General features: G+C 69.5%; 2 protein-coding genes across 2 annotated transcripts; both read left to right on the top strand.

Moving 5' to 3' along the window:
* Nucleotides 1-710: 710 nt before the first annotated feature.
* LOC311197917 (WAP four-disulfide core domain protein 2-like) lies at nt 711-2,666 on the top strand (the record flags this gene model as incomplete). The annotated part of the gene is given in 6 exon segments (XM_084271761.1): nt 711-794; nt 798-857; nt 860-901; nt 904-1,018; nt 1,288-1,419; nt 2,515-2,666. Coding segments are annotated over 6 exon segments (585 nt in total).
* Nucleotides 2,667-3,793: 1,127 nt separating this feature from the next.
* Nucleotides 3,794-13,493, top strand: LOC311197678 (uncharacterized protein; the record flags this gene model as incomplete). The annotated part of the gene is made up of 18 exons (XM_084271467.1): nt 3,794-4,097; nt 4,194-4,334; nt 4,496-4,636; nt 5,840-5,912; nt 7,298-7,431; nt 9,237-9,380; nt 9,604-9,744; nt 9,890-10,033; nt 10,347-10,478; nt 10,975-11,118; nt 11,241-11,387; nt 11,576-11,725; nt 11,809-11,955; nt 12,041-12,154; nt 12,261-12,398; nt 12,711-12,845; nt 12,940-13,074; nt 13,364-13,493. 18 exons carry the CDS (start codon nt 3,794-3,796, stop codon nt 13,372-13,374), a joined length of 2,475 nt encoding a protein of 824 aa, XP_084127593.1. The 3' UTR covers nt 13,375-13,493.
* Nucleotides 13,494-15,054: the final 1,561 nt, after the last annotated feature.

Here is a 15,054-nt window from a genome sequence, read left to right as displayed (position 1 = left end):
CCAGGCACCATGAAGCATCCCGGCCCATCGGGAAGGTGGCACGTGTGCCACAGGAGGGGGTATCCTGGACAGCTGCTGTTCAAGGGGGTCTGGGGGTCATACGGCCCTCGGCACAGCCATGCCCCGGAGCACCAGGCGTGAAGCTGGAGTGTGGCTGTGGCTCACACCAGGACATCTACTCGCCCAACCGGCGCTGCCGGCTGGTCCAGGCCATGTCCCCGGCTGCTGGAGGCTATTGGAGGCTGCGAGGATGGCAGGGGCCATAGGAGAAGGAGCTACAGAGGCTGCTGGGGAGGCACAGGGCGGGCGCCTGCCTGGAGGCACAGGCAGCCTGGAGGGCTCTTCAGTCAAGGAGCAAGAGCTGGAGGAGAACAAGTGTCTGGAGCAGAAGCCAGGACAGTGGCAGCTGCAGTGGAGCCGCAGTTCCATGTCAGCCTCTGGGCATCAGCAGCCCAGGCCAGGGGGCTCCCCCTGAGCTCGTGAGCAGCCCAGGAGATGGAGTGTGCCCTGTCCCTGGCACACCCGTGCCCGCTGCGGTCCCGCTGGCCGTACCAGCTGCATCCCGGCCGCCGCCAGCGGCGAAGCCACCGCAGTCCCGGCCTCTGGGTGATCTGGCAGCCGCAGCCGGCCGGGGTCCGGCCTGTGGCGCACGGGGGCTGCGTCCCGTCCGGCGGCGCCTGGCTGCCGTTCCTGCCAGGCAAGTTTTCGGCATGGCCGCCCTGTCTCCTCCAGGCTCCCCCTCCCTGGTCGGCAGCCAGCAGCGGCAGATACCTGATACTCAGGTTGTGCAAGCGTGAAGGGGGAGCCTGGCCCTGCCCGGCCCTTGGGAGCCACCCGGAAGGCCGAGCCCTCCCGCCTGCCAGCCCCACCTGGAGAGGAGCTTAAAGGCCGGTTGGGCGGCCCCACAGGCGCAGCACCGGCTCCCGCACCATGCCCAAGGCCCGCAGCGTGCTCGTCCTGGCGGGGCTCCTGGCTCTCTGGGCAGAGCTGCCTCCAGCATCCGCCCAGAATGACACCAGTGAGTATGAGCGCACGGCTCGGCTCGGCATGGCTCAGCACGGCACGCCCCGGGCGAGCAGCCAGCATCACTCCCAGCCCCGGGGCCTGCTGGGGTGGGGGCCAGGGCCCAGAGCCAGCCGGCACCCAGCGCGGTTGGGCTCAGCAACATCCCTGGACCCAGCCCCGGGACTGGTGGCAGCATCTCCTGCCTCGGGACGGCAGCCCCTGCGCTGCGGCGGGGCCGGCAGCCCCCGGCGCCTGCCCACGCCCCCCGCCTTTGCCTTGCAGCGAAAGTCGGCTTGTGCCCTGACCCGGCGGACGCGGTGAACTGCACAGTGGGGTGCCAGTCTGATGGCGACTGCGAGAGCACCCTCAAGTGCTGCCCGGCAGCCTGCGGCATGGCCTGCCAGAAGCCCGACGGTAACGCTCACTCCTGCTCCCGGCCCCGCTGCCACAAGCCAACAGCCTGTCCCAGCCGGTGGCACCGGTGCTCCCAGGCGCGGTGGTGACCGTGGGCCTGGGCGCCCATTGCACATCTGGCTGCAACACGGTTACCGGGGGGCCCAGCGGGGAGCCCAGCGGGTCAGGGTGTGCTCCTGTGAGGCAGGCTACTGGCATGGTGTCCCCTCTGCCCAGGCTCGCTGGGGCCATGCTCACCCCCTCCTCCTCCCAGCCACACAGGGGTTGAGCAGACACCTCTGAGTGATGCCGGGGCCAGTGCAGAGGGCAGGGGCCTGTCCCGCTCCCCCTCACAGAGCTCGCTGCCCACTCAGGACATGGGCGCTGCCCTGCCTCCCGACCCCACGCCTGGGAAGAGTCTCCCAACAGCTTCACCCTGAACCCTGCACCAGACACGGGTGCACAGCCGCCCTGCTGAGTACGCTCACTGCGCCGGTCCTGCCGGAGAGCCGCCTCGGCAGACAGGCACAGAGTCTGGGACCTGCAGCTGCCAAGGTGTGGATGTGAACTGGAGGCTCCAGTACCTCCATCGCTGCCTGCAAGGACAGAGCTGGCCTGGCTGGGATGGCGTGGTGCAGAGCTAAGGGCCCAGCGTCGGTGGCAGGCAGCAGCAGGCAGAGGGATGGCAGGGCAGGGGCCCCGCACAGCTGGGGTGCAGGCTGCCTGAGGGGGATGTGTCCCCCACCGGGGTGCAGGCTGAGCCACACCCCCCGAGCACACAGCTGGGGCTGTGGCAGCTGTGGGGAACGTGGGGCTGCAATGCTGTGGTCGTGCATCCTGTGCTGGCCGTGCACTCCTGAGTGTGGGGCTGAGCACAGGGACTGTGGGGGACCACCAGGCCACGTGGCCTCCCCAGCGCATCCCCATCGGGTCAGGCTGGAAGGAGCACCAACAGGCAGAGCCACAGGCTGGGGGAGCTGCCAGCCGGCACAGGGGTCCCTCCCCTGTGGCAGCCGGGGGCCAGAGCCATGCCCACAGCTCTGGGAGCTGCAGGGCTGGCCGTGCCCCTCACGCCGGCGCTGGCAGGTCTCAGGCTGTGTCCCTTTGCCTTTGCAGAGAAGCCTGGCACCTGCCCACCCGTCAACCCAGGGATCCCCATGCTGGGTGTCTGCACCAACCAGTGCAAGACGGACTCCAACTGCTCCGGGAGCCAGAAGTGCTGCCGGAATGGCTGTGGCAAGGTGTCCTGTGTGACACCCCTCCACTGAGGTCAGTCGGGCGCCCCGAAACCCTGGGGGTCCTGTGGCACTGGCAGCACAGCAGCAGCACTCCCGCCCTGCTCACGTCCTTCCGCTTCCTTTGCAGGTGCAGCCGCCTCCTGCCAGACCAGCCACAGGGAAGCTGCTGCCCGACACGAGTCCCACACGCCCAGACCCCGGCCCTGCACCATGGCCTCTGGCCCGGCCACACTCCTTGGCTGGGAGCCTTCAGCCTCAGCTTCCTCCTCGGGGTCCCTTGCTTGGGGTGCGCCGTAGCCCCCCCACACTCACCAATAAAGCAGCCTCTCCCTGCCACGGTCTGGGCTGCCTCTCTGTCCCACCGCGCTCCCCCAGGGCAGCTGCTCTGCCGGCTTCTGCACACATCCTGCCCCCCACAGCTGCTGCTGGGTGCTGGTGCCGGTGCTGGGGCTGCACGTGATGAGTGCCAGCACCCACTGGCTGCACCATGTCTCCAAGGGTCCCCAGCCTGTGCTCCCCCCAGGCAGGGCGCAGAGCACAGCTGTCCCCTGGGGCGGTGAGGCCCACGCCCTGCCCAGCACAGCCTGGTGCCCGGCGCCTCTTCCCCCTCTCCCTGTGGCATGGGTGCAGGTTTGTGCACTGTGACTCAGCACCAGAGCTCTTGGCAGCACCTCTTCCAGCTCCGTGTGTGCCAGGTAACTGGTGATGCTCCCTGGGCAGGACTGAGTGGGTGCTGAGGACCAGGGACAGGACACCCCTCCCCTGGGTCCCATCCCTGTTTCCCTGCATCCCATCCCTGCTCCCCTACACCCCATCCCTGCTCCCCTACACCCCATCCCCGCTCTGTGTCGGGGGGTGCGGGCCCGGGAGCTCCAGGGGCGCAGCCTGTGCCCCCAGCCCTGCCGCCTGCGGGTCACCAGTGATCTGGAAAGGCTGCGCCGCGGGGGATGCGGCAGCTGCGGGCCAGGAGCCCAGCGCTGCCCGGGGATCTCCCCCCAAGCCGGATTGTTCGTGCCCAGCGCTCCCACGGTCCCGGTCCGGTGCTGCCGTGGGAAGGAGCAGCTCGACCCCTGCCCGCGCCCTGCCCCAACGGGCTTTAAATCGCGTCCGGCGGGCCCAGCAGCACCCACATCCCCCCTCGCCCCGACAGCAGCGCGATGCCGGGCAGGCTCGCCCTGCTCCTGATGCTGCCGGCGCTGGCTGCGGCCCTGCCGCGCCCCCCGGCCCTGCCGCCCGCCGCCGGGGGTCCTGCCGCTGCCCCCGGGCTCACCTCGCCGCCGCCCCGCGCCCCGCGGGGACGCTGGGCGCCCCCCGCCCCCGGCAAGGCGGGCGAGTGTCCGGCGGGGGCGGGCGGCCCCCCGCGGCCCCCCAGGCTGTACTGCCTCTCGGACCGCGGCTGCCCCGGTGCCGAGAAGTGCTGCCGCGTCGGGCAGGTCCGGACCTGCCTCCTCCCGGCCACAGGTACCGCCGGCTGCCCCCGAGGGACCCCCCGCGGGATGGAGGGGGTCGCGGGGGGGGGGCGGGAGCCCCGCTCCACGGGCACGTCTCCCTCTGCAGAGAGCCCGGGATACTGTCCCCGCGCCGGGAGCGCCGCTGGGATGAGGTGCGGGACGAGCTGCCGCAACGACACCGCCTGCAGCCCCGGGGAGAAGTGCTGCGCCCGGGGGTGCTGTGCCCGCTGCCTGCCAGCCCAGCCGGGTAAGGTGCCCTGGGGTCCCTGTGCGGGGCGGGGGGAGGGGGTGCCACGGAGCAGCTCCGTGAGCCCCCAGCCACCCCCACCCATCCCCATCTCTCTGTGGGGGAGACGTGGGTGAGGCGGGGCCAGGTGAGCTCCACGCCGAGCCCTGACCCCCCCCCAGCCAACCCCGGCGTGTGCCCCAGGCAGCGCGCCCGGAGCAGCGCTGCCTGTCCCAACCGCTGCGCCGACGACCGCGACTGCCCCGGGCACCGCAAGTGCTGTTTCTCCGGCTGCGGGTTGGCCTGCGCTCCCCCCCAGACAGGTACAGCCCCGACATCCTTCCTCCTGGGCACCCACGGGCTCCGCTCCCCCCACAGCCGGGGCTCGACGGACCCACAGCCCAGGCACTGCCCGCAGCTGCCCCGCAGCCGCCTGCATCCTCTGCGCATCCATGTGGGTGCCCGCACGGGTCCTCCTCCTCCTCCCCAAAACCCACTGTGTGCCCGGCCAAGTGCACAGCCAGTGGCAGCTCTCCAGGCCCTGGGGAGTGAGTGCTCGTGGGGTCACCCACCCACTCAGGTCCCTTCAAGAGCTCCCAGGCAGGAGGAGGCCCTCGGGGTCCTGCAGGAAAGGACCACCATGCCCAGCTCCTCTGTGATGGGTGGGCCATGGCCCCAAGCAGATGAGTGGCTGCACCCCACGTGCACCCCATCCTGCACCTCCATCCTGCATCCCGCTCTGGCTGAGTGCCAGCAGGGACTGTGGCCAGGGTTATCCATCCCCACTGCAGCTACCAGCTGGAATCCCACGTGCAGCTGTGGCTGGTCTCACTGGGACAGACTGGTGTGGGCATGAGGCTGGTGGCTGAGGGCAGCACCGGGCTCAGGGAGGTCGGGGAGCAGGATGGGGGCAGGATGGAGTCTGAGGCCATGCCTGGAGTGGGGATGCAGAAAGCAGGGTCCTGGCATGGCCGTGGTCACTATTGTCACCAGGGAGCCACCATGCCACCGCAAAGCCTGGCACATGCCCCATGGTGCTGCGGGGCTCCCTGGGACCCTGCCTGGAGCTGTGTGACACCGACGACGACTGCCCTGGGGCTACCAAATGCTGCACCACTGGCTGCGGCCACATCTGCAAACTGCCCATGGATGGTAAAGCCACCTGCCCCCTGTGGGGCTGAGACCCCCCAGACCCCCTCCCTGCCCTGTCCCAGGCTGAGCCCACCAGCCAGGGCTGGCACTTCCTTGGCTGCACCTGCCCTCCCCAGGGGCTGCCCCTCGCCGTGACCATCCCTGCCAGGTATCAGGGGTGCAGGGACCCATCTGCTGTCCCCAGGGGGCAGGAGCCAGGTGAGGGGCTCACCCCCTGAGGGCAGGGCAGCTCCCCAGCCCTGGAGGGGTGCCTTGCCCATAGGAGGTGAGACCCTCACCCATCCCTCTCTCTACCTGTGCCAGCACGGCCAGGGCTCTGTCCCCCTGCATCTGATGGCGACGGGGCAGCTGAGTGCCTCTTCCTGTGCCTCCAGGACAAGGATTGCCCCCCCGGCCAGAAGTGCTGCCTGCAGGGCTGCGGCCAGGCATGCGTCCCCCCACTGAGGGGTAAGGTCCCCCCCAGCCTGCCACCTCCTGGGTCCCAGCAGCCCAGGGCACTGAGCAGGTCTCACCCCTGCAGCGGGTCCAGCCCAGGTGGGGGGCATCCCAGGGTCCCCCTTCCCATGGCGTGGGAGCACCCACACCCTGCACTCATCTGTCTCTTCCAGGCACAGCCTAGTCTGGGAAGGGCTGCCTCAGAAGCTGCCATTTCAGGACCACTCCCCCCTCCCCTGCCATCACACCCTGTGTGTGAGCACAGAGGTGCTGCTGCCCACCACCCCCTGCACCCATCCCTGCCCTGGACCTCTGCACTGCCAGCACCATGGCTCCACCATGGCTCTGGTGGATCCTGGCCAGGCTCTCTGGCAGTCCCAGCCCGTTGAGGGCTGCGTGGTGCCCGCACTGCCCCACATCAGCTCTGGCTGCTGGGGGGCAAAGCCCTGCACCCCTGTTGGCCCCGGCTGCTTCACATCCTGAACCAGAATAAAGCAGCACATCAGCACTGGGTCACTGTCCTGTGCTCTGCTGTGGGTTCCCAGGAGGGAACAGGCAGGGAGGTGCAGGCAGGTGCCCGGCAGCTGGTCCTGGAGGCAAACGCTGCCCTGGGGCAGGGAGAGGCTCCTCTTTCCATGCGGGTGCCCTCCAGCCACCATCACTGGGCTGTGACCACCCCGCCAGGTCTCAGGGCTGCACCATTGTCCCCTCAGCAATCAGGGACTGGGGCGCAGAAACCAGTTCCCTCGGATTCCTTGCACCAAGGAAGGGCTCATTTGCATCCCAAAGTGTGAAGACCTGGTTGGAAAAGCAGCCCCAGGTCAGGGTAGATGAAGCACCCAGACGGGGAAGGGGACAGGGAGCAGCACCCACGTGCCAGGGGCCACGGCAGGACCTGCTCAGCCCCCAGCCCAGCCCGTCACTGTGCTGGGACACTGGCTGAGGACCCCTCTCCCACCTCTCCTGTGCTCGCTGGCAATGCCTGGCTGAGCTGAGCCATGGCTGCAGACTGGCACCGAGGTGGCAGAGCCCCTCTGGCTGCTCCCACACCAGGGCCAAGATGTGGGGTCTGCCCATGGCCCCCACCCCAGAGGAAGCAAGCGGCAGGCGGGCCCGGAGGGACACCTGAGGAGGGGGTCCCCTGGCTGCAGCAGGGCCCTGGCTGTGTGCCACAGGGGACAGCAGCCACCTGACCCCACCTGCCCTCCCCAGACCTGCGGGTCACTCTGACCTACAGCACTGGGACAGAGATAAGCAGGATGGCTGGCAGGGCGCCGGTGGGTTCTGGGAACTGCCCCTCCTCCTGCCCCTCCTGCCCCTCCTGCCCACAGCTCAGCCAGCCTGCCACAGCCAGCACCCGGCTTCAGCTGCCCTGCCACCCTTGGCACCCCTGGCAGACTTTACACCGGCCCCCGCTCAGCTCCGGACATGCACAGCACCCGTGGCAGCACCAGGGGGCTGGGGGTTCTCTTCCTCCTGGGAGTCCTCATCCTCAGGGCAGAGCTGGGCACCACGTCAGAGGAGGAAGGCGGTGAGTACTGGCAGGCAAACCTGGCAGCAGCCAGGGACTGGCATCCTGGCCCTAGGCCCTTGCACCCCAGCCCGCCTGGGCCCCCACCATGTCCCCTCTGTCCCTGCCTGGCACACGCCGGTGGGGAGCTGTGTGTGTCCCCGCTGGCTGCAGCGCCTGTGCCTTGGGGACCCTGCTCCCCCCCAGGCTGCACAGGTAGGTGTGCATCCCCTGCATCCCCACGGGCACCCCTGCACCCTGTGCACAGCAGCTGGCAGCACCCAGGGGTGCTGCATGCAGCACGGACCCTCTCAGCCTCCCTGGGCACCCCGGAATGGCACAGACAGACCTGGGTTTGGGACGCCTGTGCCAGAGCCCAGCGCCTGGGCTGGCGCTGAGGGGGGCTCTGCGTGGCAGAGGGCTGGGGCTGCACTGACCCTGCACCCACAGCCCTGCAGCAGTGTCCAGGCTCTGCCCCTCACACCTCCCACCCCTTCCCCACCCCTGCGTGTGTTCCCCGACCACACAGAGGGACCCAAACCCCAGCAGAGGTGTCCAGGCTGTGGGTGCTGCTGCCTGGACACAGGTCCCTCCCCGCCGAGGGGGAGATGCCGGGGGCGGTGTGCCCAGCTGTGGTGCTGCTCTGCCCACCCCCGGGGCCGGGCTCCTTTGTTTAAACCCAGCAGCTGCTGTTTGGAGTGAAACCTCCCGGCAGCGTCTCTGTTTGCAGCCCAAACAGCTCGGCCCTGCCAGGGGCCAGCCGGGGGTGTTTGCAGAAGCTGCTGCTCCCCCGGCATCTCCCGGCTGGTGGGCAGGAGCTGGGCACAGGTGCCAGCTGGAGCTCGCCCACGCCTGTGCCAAAGGCAGGGGTTGTCCTGATCTTCCCAGCGTGGCTGAGATGAGCACAAGGTGCCAGGAGGAGGAGGAGGAAGAGGAGGAGGAGGCAGCGGCAAGGCGTGAAGATGCACGGGGCAGCAGGCTGCTCAGGGATGGATCCTGACCTCCAGCTGGTGCTGGCTCGGTGCTGGTATCTCCCTGTGCCAGGCCATGCTGCGCCGTGCCGTGCCGTGCCGTGCGGGTCTTGGTGTGGGGGTACAGCAGCCCTGGGGCAGTGCTGCAGGGGAGGCTCCAGCCCTGCGCCCACCAGCCCCTCTCCTGCCCCCACCCCAGGCTCTGCCCAGCAGCCCCAGGCATTGCCCTCGTCTGGGCACCGCTGTGCCGGTGAGGGAGCATCAGCAGGACCCAGGCCCCTGGCCCAGCACCCCAAAAGGCTGAGCTCCTGACAGGACCCTCCCCTCCCCAGTCCCGTTTCTCCCCGGGGGGACCCAGGCACTGCTCCCCAGGGTTAGGGAGGGCAGGGAGCCCTGCGGCCCAGCGCTGCCCTGACGCTGCCGTCCCGCTGCAGGGGAGCCCGGGAAGCCGGGGAGGTGCCCGCGGGACTTCACCCGCTGCCTGCGCCTGCAGCCCCCCCTCTGCGCCAACGACTCCAGCTGCCTTGGCTGGCACAAGTGCTGCCCCCGGGACTGCCGGCTGCGCTGCACCCCCCCGGCTGAGGGTACGGCACCGCGGCATGGCCACCCTAACCGCCTCTGTCCTGGGGCAGCCTTTGCCCCCGTCCCTGTCCCAGTGCTGTCCCAGTGCTGTCCCAGTTGCCGCTGAGCAGCTCCCCCTGCGCTGCTGAGGCTGGGGGGGGGTGCACAGAGGGGTCCGGCAAGGGGCGGGCAGGGGGGCTGGTAAGGGTGGGCAGTGGGATCCAGCCTGGGTGGGGTTCCTTCCTGGTGGGACACCCCTGGTGCAGCCTCACCTCCCGGCCCTGTGCTTTGCAGAGAAACCCGGTGCCTGCCCAGCAGCAGCCCCCGAGGGGCTGTTGGACCCCTGCTCCTTCCCCTGCCTGGAGGACAAGGACTGCCTGGGAGCGCAGAAGTGCTGCCAGCTGGGCTGTGGCCTGGCCTGCCTGGAGCCGGTGCAGGGTGAGGTCGGGAGGAGCAGCCTCATGGCCCCCCCGTGCTGTAGACATGTGCCACCCCCAACTGCCACAGCCCCCGCAGCCCCCGCGTGCCCCTGCCCCCGCCCCGCAGCTCACGAGGCTGGGACGTGGGCGCTGGGCACGTGTGGGCCACAGCGAGGGGCCCGGGAGCCCTGGGTGGGCTGGGTGGGGGATGCTGAAGTTTCACCCTTTCTCTTCCCCACCAGACCTACCCAAGCCTGGGCAGTGCCCTGTGGCACAGCCCGGGCCGTGCCGGGCGCGGTGCCGGCGTGACAGCGACTGCCCAGATGTGCAGAAGTGCTGCCGGAGCAGCTGTGGGCACCAGTGCCTGTCCCCAGCCCCGCCCGGTGAGGGGGCACCGGAGGCCGTGCCGCGGCTCGGGAGCCAAGCTGGGGCACAGTGGGGACCCCTCGGCCCAGGCTTGCTGCAGCAGGCTCTGTCGGGGCTGGCAGGAGCCCCTGCCTGTCCCCAACCCCTCGCTGCTGTCCCCAGCGAAACCCGGTGCCTGCCCCGCCAGCCCCCCCCCGGACACTGACAGGCCGTGCCAGGCCCCCTGCACCCAGGACACCGACTGCCCCGCCAGCGCCAAGTGCTGCCCCCTCCCCTGTGGGCTCGGCTGCCTGGCCCCGCTGCATGGTGAGCCTGGCTGTGCCGGGGGCCAGTGCCACCCCTGCCCCCGTGCCAGGGCCTCCTGCAGCTGCTGCGGGTGGGGCTGTGGCTTTGGCCCTCCAGCAGCACCACACAGACCTACACATGGGTGGGCACATGCTTGGAGCTGTGGGGCCACTGGGGCATTACTCACCATAGGCAGAGAGGGGCTGGGGTGAGGACCCACCATGCAGCTCCTGGGTGGGCACTGGAGCAGGGAAGGGATGGAAGGGATGGCCACTGTTCTCATCTCGCCTCCTCCCTGCCGGTACCGCTGCCTGGGCCCTGCTCCGTGATGCAGAGGACACCAGCCCTACCCCAACCACCCCACAGCCACACCCCCAGCAGAGGTGCCGCCAGGACCAGGACTGTCCCCCATCCCAGGTGTGCTGTCACCAGCGGTGCAGCCAGGACTGCCACACGCATGGCCAAGGTGAGGGGGCAGGAGCTGCCCTGGAGCTTCAGCAGCTCTGCCAGCCCTGGTCCCCATGGACACGCTTCCAGGAGCTGAAGCAGAATGCAAAGACTGCAGGGACCTGCCCAGACTGGGACCCCTGGGGACCTGCACCCTGTCTGCTGGAGGACCCCGGTACCAAGCTGTCCCATGCCGTGGCTGGGACCCCTTGGCACACATGGGGCAGACACTGCCGCAGCCCCTTCACTGCCTGAGTTGCAGAGCAGCACGGGGAGAGGAGCTGCCACGGGGATGGGCAGAGGCCTGGTGCCAGCCTCGTGCTTCCCGTGGCAGGAGATGCTGCAGCGATGCCATGGGGCAGAGCTGTGCTGCAGTGCCTGGGGCATCCGGGGCTGCGGTGCCGAGGGGGCCGTGGTGCTGAGGGGCTGCAGGGCTGCATGGGGGTGGGGTCTCAGGGTGGGTCTGTACAGCCAGGCTGGGGGGCACTGCAGCCACCCCGCTCCACGTCCCACAGGGAAGGCTGGTTTCTGCCCAGCCCGCGCTGGGCTGTTCCCCAGCTACGACTGCAGAGCCCGGTGCAGGCACGATGCTGAGTGTCCCGGCAAGGAGAAGTGCTGCCTGCACGGCTGTGACTACGTCTGCCTGTCCCCATCCCAAGGTGCGAGCTGCTCAGCCCGGTGCCGGGCAGGGAAGCAGTGAGCAGGGGGTCCCACCCAGCTCGGGAGGCTGCAGGTCTGGGTCACCCCCACAGCCCCAGCCCTGCTGTGTCCTTCCCCCCAGAGAAGCCAGGCATCTGCCCTGTGTCCGAGGAGGTGCTGCCCACCGCAGCCCCGTGCGGCACCGCCTGCGCCGGGGACTGGCAGTGCCCAGGGGCTGAGAAGTGCTGCGGCAGCAGATGTGGCCATGTGTGCTCAGCCCCTGAACCAGGTGAGGGGACAGTCACTGGGAGGGTGGTGCCACGCAGCGCCTGGCATGCAGGATGTGGGGCAGTGCTGCTGCAGGGCAGGCACCCAGACCCCCTAGGGAACGGCCATCACGGCACCCTGAGGCTCTTGGAAGGGGGGTGCACGGGATGGGGGGTGCAGACCCCTGCTGCCCCTTCCCACCCCTCCCAGACAAACCTGGTGAGTGCCCCAAGTTGAGGCCACAGCCGAGGCCGGAGCTGTGCACAGAGGTGGACTCCTGCACCCACGACAGGGACTGTCCCCGGTGGGAGAAGTGCTGCTTCTCCGGCTGCGCCATGCGCTGCGCCCGCCCCGCCGTAGGTGAGCGCAGGGCACTGCTGTGCGAGCGGGGCCGGGACACCCGGGGACCCCACGGGCCTCACTTGGGTCCCCTCCTCCTGCAGAGCACCCCGGGGAGTGCCCCCGGGCACAGCCGTGCTGGGACCCCCGTCACAGACACGGGAACCGGTGCCTGGACGACAGCGTCTGCGGGCGAGAGGAGAAGTGCTGCGACGGCGGCTGCGGCTGGGCCTGCGTGGCCGTGCCCAGAGGTAGCCCCAGCAGCCTGGCCCCGGGACAGCCGGCTGCCAGCCCCCCAGGGCAGGCGGGTGACAGGGGGTCGCTGTGCCCCCGCAGAGAGCCGGGACGGCAGCCGGTGTGCAGAGGAGTGTGAGGCCGACTCGCAGTGTCCCCAGGGACAGAGGTGCACGAGCATCGGCTGTGGCCACGTCTGCATGGACATCCCTGGTGGTGAGAGCCAGCCAGGCCCCCTGGGAGCCGTGTGGGGCTGACCCGGGGTGCCCCACGGGGGGGTGCTCCCAGCCGGCTGCCCCCCAGCTGGGTGCTTGCCTTGCAGGCAGAATGGGAGTGTGCCCCATCCCCAAGGAGGCCGGGACGTGTCTGGACCTCTGCAGTTTCGATGAGGAGTGTCCTTGGGGCCACAAGTGCTGCAGCAACGGCTGCGGCCACGTCTGTATGCCAGCCTCTCTGCAAGGTCAGCCCCCTGCCCAGGGCGTGAGTGTCCCCCCATCCCCAGGCTGAGCCCAGTGGGGACAGAGCCCTGGGTGCCCCCAGCACCAACCCCACAGCGCATCCTGGCTCTCCCTCCCCACTGAGCACCCCGTGCCGTTACCACGCTGGAGCCCCATGCCAGGGGCTGCCTGGGTGTCTGTGCCCACAGGGTCCTGCCCCAGCTGGCTTCAGGGATGCCACTGGTCCCCATCCTTATTTCCTCTTTCGGTGCCAGTGGTGAGCACGCCTGGCCTCAGCTCAGAGCTGCCACCTGACTGTCCTCTCCTGCCCACAGAGCGCGATGCCGCGGTTGTGCCGCGGCGCGGTGCCCAGCAGTGCCGGCAGGAGTGCCAGGCCAGCTCCCAGTGCCCCTGGGGACAGCGCTGCACCCGCACCGGCTGCAGCCGCGTCTGCACGGACATCCCCGGAGGTGAGAGGCAGCTCACACAGGACCCAGGTGTTGCCCAGGAGCTGTGGGGCGGCCCCTAGTTGGGTGCCCCACTGCAGGGTGTTGTGCCTCGCAGGCAGAGAGGGAGCGTGCCCTGTCCCCAAGGGCCGGGGGACGTGCCTGGACCTCTGCAGCCTCGATGAGGAGTGTCCCTGGGGCCACAAGTGCTGCAGCAACGGCTGTGGCCACGTCTGCATGCGGGTGCCTGACGGTAAGAGGGGCCCGGTGCCACCGAGCCGGGGCCGGCACTGGGGTATGCAGGGTGCCAGCATGAAGGGACCTGCATGAAGGGTACAGCCCTCATCATGCTCCTGGCTCAGCATCTCCTGCTGCTGCCCCACCACTCTGCTCCTGGCAGAGGTGCACTTTTGGGGTGAGGGGACCAGAAGGGACCATGAGCAGGAAGACACCAGAGCTGCCTGTGCTTGGCTGCAACTGTGGCCACTGGTTCCTTGTTCCTGCAGCCACGGGGCTCCCTAAAAGCACATCCTCCCTTTCAGACTCTGTGTGACTGGAGAGAAGCAGCTCCAAGGCAAGAAGATGCCTTTATGAGGGGACATGGGGTGGTCATGGGCCCCAGCTGGCCTGTCCCCTCCCCACCACCTCCAGCAATAAAGCCTGTACATAGACACCTCCAGACACCCCAGAGTCTCAGCAGCGCAAGGCTGGCCCCAGCAGGCCCTGCAACAGCCCCTTGTGCCCCTGGAGCAGCCCCAGCATCGCCCCGACGTGCAGAGGAAGGGCTGGGCCCCCCGGGGCTGGGGCCAGGGGTCAGCCCACGCCGGGGTCGGTGCCACGGGGCCATTGGAGTGGTGCAGACACAGACCACAGGGCAGGGGCAGGCTGTGGGGCAGGCACTACCCTGAGCATCCATCGAGGTGGGGGCTGTTTCTCCTCCGTTATGCCACACAAGCTCCCAGCCTGTCACATCAGCAGCCTGGGGACAGAGCTGGGGCCCATCCAGAGGCTATGGCAGCTGCAGGGTGGTGGCTGAGGTGAGCCCTGGGACCACCTTTCAGTGGTCCTGAAGGCACTCTGGAGTCCCAGCAAGGGACAGTGGCCCAGAGGGACGGGCACTGCCTGTTCCTGCCCAGGTGGGCAGGAAGGACAAGACCCAGACGTGCTCATCCAAGGACCTGTCCTTGTATTGAAGTGTCACAGCCCCAGGGAGGTGCCAGGCTCCTCTGGCCTGGCACCACGGCACGGGTGTGGGCAGCTGCACTGCTCGGGGGGCACGTCCCTGCCCTCGCGCTGGGGAGCATCCCCTGGCAGAGCACAGCCCCTGGCACGGCCACCTCCAGCAGCAGCACCTGTGGCCACCGTGGGCAACGGCTCCCTGTGGGGACAGGGATGTGGCCGGTGGCAGCAGCATCTTCCACCGGGCAGGGGCCGTGCAGAGGCCACCGCGGCCCCCGGGCTGGTGCCGTGGGGCTCCTGGTACTGAGAGACGAGGGGTCAGGAGCTGGGCCAGGTACCTCCAGGACAGGAGCAGGCGCCAGCCACGGCTCGTGGCTAGTGGCCCACGTGTGAGCAGGCCTGGAAGCACTCGCCCTCCGTCTCGAAGTTGTTCCTGTTGCCGCCGCAGCCGCCGTAGATGAACTCCTGGCACCGCTGGCTGGTGGCGTTGAAGAAGAAGCGTCGGAAGAGCGCCTTGCAGCTCCCACAGACAGAGGGCAGGAGGCAGAAATCTGAGCGGCCCAAGGGGGACAGGCTGAGCTGGGTTCGGGGCTGGGATGCTGCCAGGCTTGGTGCTCCCAGGGCCCTCAGAGAAGCCCGCACGGCTCTGGTGCCCTCTCACCGCCGAGCCCTTCCCACCAGCACCCAGCTCCGTGCTCAGACCCCTGCACCAGCAGCCCAGGTGCTCCCCCACCACGCAGCGTGGTGCCCTGATGGACTCTAGGACCCAGCAGGAGCTCGGGGGCACCCCAGGGAACCCCCTTCCCCGTTTCCCCGGCTCACCCCTCCTGTCGCCCACCCCTGCAGAGCCCCCACCACCACAGCACCCAGCCCTCACCCAGCACTGGCTCCTGGCACGTGTAGCCGCACTTGCTGGGGCAGCACTTGGTGTCGCCGGGGCAGGCGGAGTCACCGGTGCAGCGGGAGCAGGAGGCGTCCCTGCGGCAGGCACCGCAGTCCTCATCCAGCGGGTCCTCCACCTCCGCGATGTGGTAGCAGTACCCGGGCTTCCCTG

Source organism: Gallinula chloropus, assembly GCF_964237585.1.
Source record: "Gallinula chloropus genome assembly, chromosome: 16".
Lineage (NCBI taxonomy): Eukaryota > Metazoa > Chordata > Aves > Gruiformes > Rallidae > Gallinula > Gallinula chloropus.
Note: the sequence above shows the minus strand (reverse complement) of the source record. Positions and strands in the feature narration are given on the sequence as shown.